General features: G+C 35.4%; 2 protein-coding genes across 2 annotated transcripts in view; both read right to left on the reverse strand.

The window, feature by feature from the left end:
• Window positions 1–446: 446 nt before the first annotated feature.
• On the reverse strand, window positions 447–1,129 carry LOC111366965 (LOB domain-containing protein 12-like). The gene is made up of 3 exons (XM_022987645.1): window positions 1,098–1,129; window positions 997–1,000; window positions 447–788 (listed from the first exon to the last, which is right to left on the reverse strand). Exons 1-3 carry the CDS (start codon window positions 1,127–1,129, stop codon window positions 447–449), a joined length of 378 nt encoding a protein of 125 aa, XP_022843413.1.
• LOC111368057 overlaps window positions 1,105–6,110 on the reverse strand; it is an 11,683-nt gene continuing 6,677 nt past the window's right edge. The window contains exons 8-13 of the mRNA XM_022989234.1: window positions 3,889–3,984; window positions 2,920–3,116; window positions 2,588–2,803; window positions 2,217–2,492; window positions 1,878–2,025; window positions 1,105–1,749 (exon numbers count right to left, since the gene is read on the reverse strand). Coding sequence (XP_022845002.1) covers window positions 1,550–1,749; window positions 1,878–2,025; window positions 2,217–2,492; window positions 2,588–2,803; window positions 2,920–3,116; window positions 3,889–3,984 — 1,133 coding nt within the window. The 3' untranslated portion in view covers window positions 1,105–1,549. The remainder of the gene's footprint in view (window positions 1,750–1,877; window positions 2,026–2,216; window positions 2,493–2,587; window positions 2,804–2,919; window positions 3,117–3,888; window positions 3,985–6,110) is intronic.

Below are 6,110 nucleotides of genomic sequence, written 5' to 3' on the forward strand. Positions count from 1 at the left end.
CCAATGTAAAGATTCTGTTAAAAAAAAAAAAAAGCACACGTGGCTTTCTTCTAAAATGTATGTATCTTAGAATATGTTTGATGGTGCATCACCCTTAACCCTTGCACTTGATTAATTAATTTGTTTTGTACAGTTTATCCTCATAGTATTTTTGCCCATGATTCCACATGCTAGGGTTGACTTATCAACTAGTTAAACACTAACCTTTTTTGTACTGCATTAGGTGTCGTGTTCATAGTTCATACTAGCCACTTGTGTATTTTTATTTTTATTTTTATTTTTATTATTATTTTTTTTTTATCACACCCCAAAGCAAATGCAAATTTACAAGATAATGAAATGTCAATGATAGTATAGTCGAATAATCGTGGAAAATGATGCAAAATTCAATATTTTTGAAATGTAAAATGTCTAAATTTCCATTATATCCTGATTTAATTAAGAAATCAAGTCAAGGGGGGCTCTTTCGAGAAAGAGTCATGAATTACATTATTAGAAGAGGAAAAGCTAAGGAGCAGAGGAAGATTATTTTGATGAAGGAAAAGGGATGAATATTTGTCATCTCCCTCAAACAGTGCTGGACTAGTAGTAATTGGAGCTGGTTCTTGTTGCATCTGAATGCAAAGTATTTCTGCTTGAGCCGCAGCCAACTGCATTTGAAGCTGAGAAACCTGGTCTTGCAAGTAAGATATGGTGCCAACGCAACCGTACACTGGATCTCTAACTCGTGCGTTCGCCTCGTATACCAGACTACTCACTGCGTCCGCTCTTTGTTGTAATGGGAGTTCCTGATTTTCGCATAGAGCAAAAATATATGTTAGAATAAGACAATACTCCTTCAAGTGTGTTTTAAGACATTGTCCTAAACACAACGGGACATGGTAAGTATAACACCACTTTTGGAATGGGATAACAGTGATAGTAAACGCACTTTAAGAATTTAACCTATGTTTCTTCAAATCTTTAATTTTGTCTAATATGTTTAGGTCTACTTACCAAACTTGTTATGTAAGGTATAAGAAAAATACATATATGTTAACCTTAATTCCAACTGTTAACCCCCCCCCCCCCCCCCCAACCCCACTTGTACAGCTTACCACACATAAGTTCTAAGTGTAGACCTAAACATCTTGCCCAGGGTTTGACAGATTTTTGACCATAGTAGATAAATCCATTTACACAAATACATGGTAAATTTCAGTTATGAAAGTTCATTTATCTACACACAATAATTAAATTTGAATAGATTATAAATGGATTTTACTGGACACTGGCACTCACTGCACTTTGGATTAGCTAGGGCAATGTCTTTGCACGATAACTTGAGACCGTACCCATTTCTTTGCAAAGAACATACACATGCAGAAGAAAAATAAAACTCTCATTCCCTAAGCTCTACCACTTTTACAAGGTTTAATAAAAAGAAAAATATACAAAACCCAAATTATATAGAAGAAGATTAAAAGCTTGTTTGGTTATAGATTATAATTGGTTTAAATTATAAATAGATAGAAATGAGAGTTGAATAAGTTGGCAGTGCTTATAGGTCCTATGGGGATAAAAAGTAGGTTTGACAGATGTTGTTTATAATTGAACAAGGGCTAAGAAAGCTTACCACTGAAACCAAGCAATGTTTACTTTTTGGATCAAGACCACGATAAAGGACACTTATATCAATCTCAGTTGACAAGGCAGCTAATGTTGCTGTTATGTCCTCAACTCTCTCACAAGTATTCTGCCAACCCAGAACTAGAAAACATGGAAAATGTAATACATTAGTGGCTCGTAGATGAAGTGTTGAATCAGTTAACTTCTGAGCCATTGTAGTACACTACCTAAAAATAATGAATAGATAAAAAATGAAACTGGAAAGTCACCTGTAGTGAAAACATGGGGTGGCGCTGAGAGAATATGGTGAATATAGTTTAGCTTCCCACAGCCACCATCCTCTGGATCACAAGCTAACTGGTGATTCATCTCAACAAGGTTTAGAAGTTTGTCGAAGGAGTTTTCTGGGCACATAACCTACAAGGTAAATATGAAAATTTTAACTAACTGCAGTTTATAAATTGACCATTTTGGCAAACACAAACATGTAAAATTTCCATTTCAATCCACAGGCAGAATAAGAATTATCATAACCGTAAGCATTTTTCCCCCTCGAATGAGCTGAGGATATACAGGAATTGTAGAAAAACACGTCTGGATCTATGTACCTTCATTGTTCTGAGAGCACTGGTATTAATATTGTGAAAGAAAGATGTGTACTTCAAATATCTGGACTCCAAACCACAGTTGTAGCAATTCATTCTTTCTAATACGTCCATTCCGAAAAGTGTGTGCGCAACACAAGCACCACTTGTGCAATCCCAGGAGCCCATACAGTTGCTATCTATCGATTCAGTATCAGACACAGAAGGTGCAGGAGTAAATGAGCGATGTAGACAATCAAACACAACCCCCAGCACTTCTGAAGCATCATTCATCTGACCCTGAAGGTTGTCATAACATGATCGAACAATGATTTCTGATCAATTATCAATGAAGAAACATGTTTTTTAACGAAATTAGCAGCAGTAAAATTTACCTCCTGGAAGAAATTGCTATCAGGATACAAATTGCTTAGAGCAACTCTTAAAGAAGTAGGTGCAACAGCTTCTCTGTGTGTATCTACGGACGCCTTGCTCAAAGCCATGAAGATTTCATACAAAGCACATACGACACAAGGATCACCCACATGAACATGATCCGAAGATGATCTCCTCAAAAATTCTTCTTGGAAACGTCTTAAATGCCACAAGGACTGAAACCCAAAAGAAATGAATTCTCAGGCAGAAGGAAAGATGTTACTTTCAAGACAATGATAAAAAGACAAGGAGACGTGAAACAGCAAACTGTAAAATGCTCTCCAATCCCAACCTGTATTATGACATTCAGAAAGCAATTATATTCACCAACTTCGTTTTTCAGCCCCGTACCATATCCATCTGTCCCATTAACACCATCACTAGGGACTTCAATAGATGAAACAACCGAGTAACTGATTTCAGGGAGCATCTTTTGTGGCATTGGTGAACCTGACATCAAAGGCAGTTTTCGACGTGCATGGAACGTATCTAGCATAAACATGAAGCACAATGCAAAAGAACATGTAAGCAACTCGACAAATAAGAAGTCAATTTCATATGCTAATTTTGCTTCTGTATGTACTTAGCAATGGCTTAGTTTGAATAAGTCAGGAATCTTGGGGTTGGATAAACCAAACGACCTAAAACCACCTAAGCTCCAAATTCAACTTTTAGAACTCAAGAGAGAGCATGTATCAAGTGCATCTTCAGTGGAGGAACAAAACCATAGAAAATAGTCCAGAGAAAGCAGAACTTAATATATGGACACATATAGGAATGGTGTATAATATTTGGGTCGGAACTCCATACCCAAGGAGTACCCATTTGGGATCTCAATGCTGATGCCAATAATTTGGACAACATGTTGTATTTAACAAACTCAGCAGATTAAATTCACAAAAAATAAATGCAAGAAAGCGGGAGAGAAATGAAATAGGCGAAGAGAAGAAGGGGAAAGCCTCTATCAAGCTAAGTTGTAAAGCCGTACAGGGTAATATATAAAAATCCGAAACAACAGAGAAACATATACAAGCACATTCAACGTGAGTTAAATGAGTCGGATCTTAGTAATTTCAGCAGAAAAATGAAAAATTGATGTCAACTGCATTTTGCATTATGGGGGAAAGATGCATAATGCGTGTGGTCATTCTTCTCCTTAATCACCAACTTCAACTGAACATAATTTTATAATTCGCTAACTTATTGGCCAGGTAGCTTCAATTTAGAAATTAAAAGTAGGAAAAGTTAACAAGACACATACCAAGACTTTGCCGTACAGCTTTCTTAAGGTCAGCTTGGAACCTCTCTTCTTCATCATCCTCTGCTTGTAGCTGTCTCAATGTCTTTGTTCCAGTATCTATAAGAGTATAATGATAAAATTTCAAGCAAAGTATAACAAGTTGTACAATTTCATCAATCCATAAAAAGCACAGCTACATCACTTTTTTTATTTAACAAAATTAAGAACATCCGTTAAACCTCGCAGCATATACATCCCCTGTTTGACAACCATTATTTCAAAACTCTTCATTCTATATAATCATTTTCAATCATACATTCGCACAATAAAAATATTCTATACGTAGATCCAAAACTTTTCCCCACCTTTTAACCACACATTTTCCAAAGATGCACTATTCAAAACTTCTTTTTTGCCAAATAATGGCCATCAGGGACATAATATCAGCATTTTGCATTTACGATAAATCTGTACATATAAACACATGCAACAAGTCAACAACAAACTAAATCATATCACCAATAATATTTTTTTTTTTTTTTTAATGGAAAACACCAACACAACTTCGGTTTTCAAACTCCACCAGGGAAGGCTAATGGAGGTTTTGGATTCCCAAACCGCATGATATTCTTATTACCAATAATATCTGGGTCAGCTATATCAATCATTCCCTGCCAATTCATTTGACACCCCTCCCCCCACCCCACCCCCCAAAAAAAAAAAAAAAAAAAAAAATTATTGGAAGATCCAATGTGTCAAATGCTTTGCAATCGCATAAGACCATGCTAATTTCATTCAGCCTACCCTACAACTAAGAAGGGAACAAAGCTTCTGAGTTGAATTCAGTTGAATCAGGTTGGCCATCTTAAATTATTTTTTCACTTTCGAGATCGTTGGTAGTATAGTATTATATAAATCATATATTTGACAAAAACAGAATTTCATTACCGTCAAATTCTTCCATAATAAAGGAGTGCACTTTATAAATGCAGCAAGGGCTAACAAGAACACTGCTTTTCTAAAAATCTGATGAAAATTTGTTCCAATCATACACTTTTCCTTCCCAATTTTAAACTCTACATTTAAAAAGGCAGCAGTGAAAACAGCAAGAAAACAGCAATGAATTGTCATCACATGATATCAACAAACGTTAACTTCTCGTGTTTTGCCAGCAGTATTTCCTTTTTAATTAATAATTTGCAAGCTGGTGATGAGATTTAAGTATCATGTCTGCTATAGCCCCAATCCAACGAACATGTTTCCACTCAAGGTGCCACGAAACATATTACCTAAATGATATGAACAAAGATGACACCCAATAAGATTCTCCCACATTAGAACAACAACCAACCACAGAATCAGCCTGTGGCTGATTATATTTATTTTGGAATCAGAAAATTCTCCCAGTTTTCCATTCAAGACCATGATTGCGTGATTTATTTGGCGATTGACGAACACAATAACCCTCCTTCCTTTGCGAAAGTGAATGTCTGTGACACAAAATATACCAGGTACAACACAGCCCACTTATAACCAAAATATTGTTGCTGACTACACAGAGAGGTTATTTAACATTCAGTAAGGATATACTTTGACATTACAAAAACTTTAACGAATGTTCCCATATTTTTAGTTCCTCCAGAAACAACCGTGGACACAGAAATTCAAAAAGGATGTTAAAACTAGGTCGTTTCAGGCGTGTAGCTTGATGCACACCTAAAGTAAGGCTTTCATATAACACCTTGAGTTCCATTTTCAAGGTTACACCTCGTCTTGTAGAGGCTTAGACTAAGGTGTGAACTCATTCGTCCTTCCTTCTCCAGAAATTTTATATTGGGCTCAGCTTTTTGAGCTACTTTTTTTTGGTAGTCTAGAACATTGTATAGGTTTTTGTCTTCTTCATTCTGCCTTCAAAAGGAGCCATTGTTGCTAGGGGAGGAAAAATGATAAGAAATTAAAATGATGAAGATGATGATGAAAACATGTATGTTGATTATTCTCTTAAAGAGAATATTAGTAGCGATGATACAAGACACTTCTAGGTTATTTCTATTTCCAATAATAGATAGCAATTTTGTTGTCTTACTAATTTGAGAACTTATTGATCATTACTTATTTCTTTTTGTTTGTTTGTAAATCGTCAACATGGTTTATGGATTATTATAAGAATATTTTTGAGTTTTTATATTATTTTTTGAATTATTTATTAATTTGTCTAGAGGTAAAAAAAAAAAAAGCCTTGG

Source organism: Olea europaea, chromosome 18 (assembly GCF_002742605.1).
Source record: "Olea europaea var. sylvestris chromosome 18, O_europaea_v1, whole genome shotgun sequence".
In the NCBI taxonomy this organism is placed as follows: domain Eukaryota; kingdom Viridiplantae; phylum Streptophyta; class Magnoliopsida; order Lamiales; family Oleaceae; genus Olea; species Olea europaea.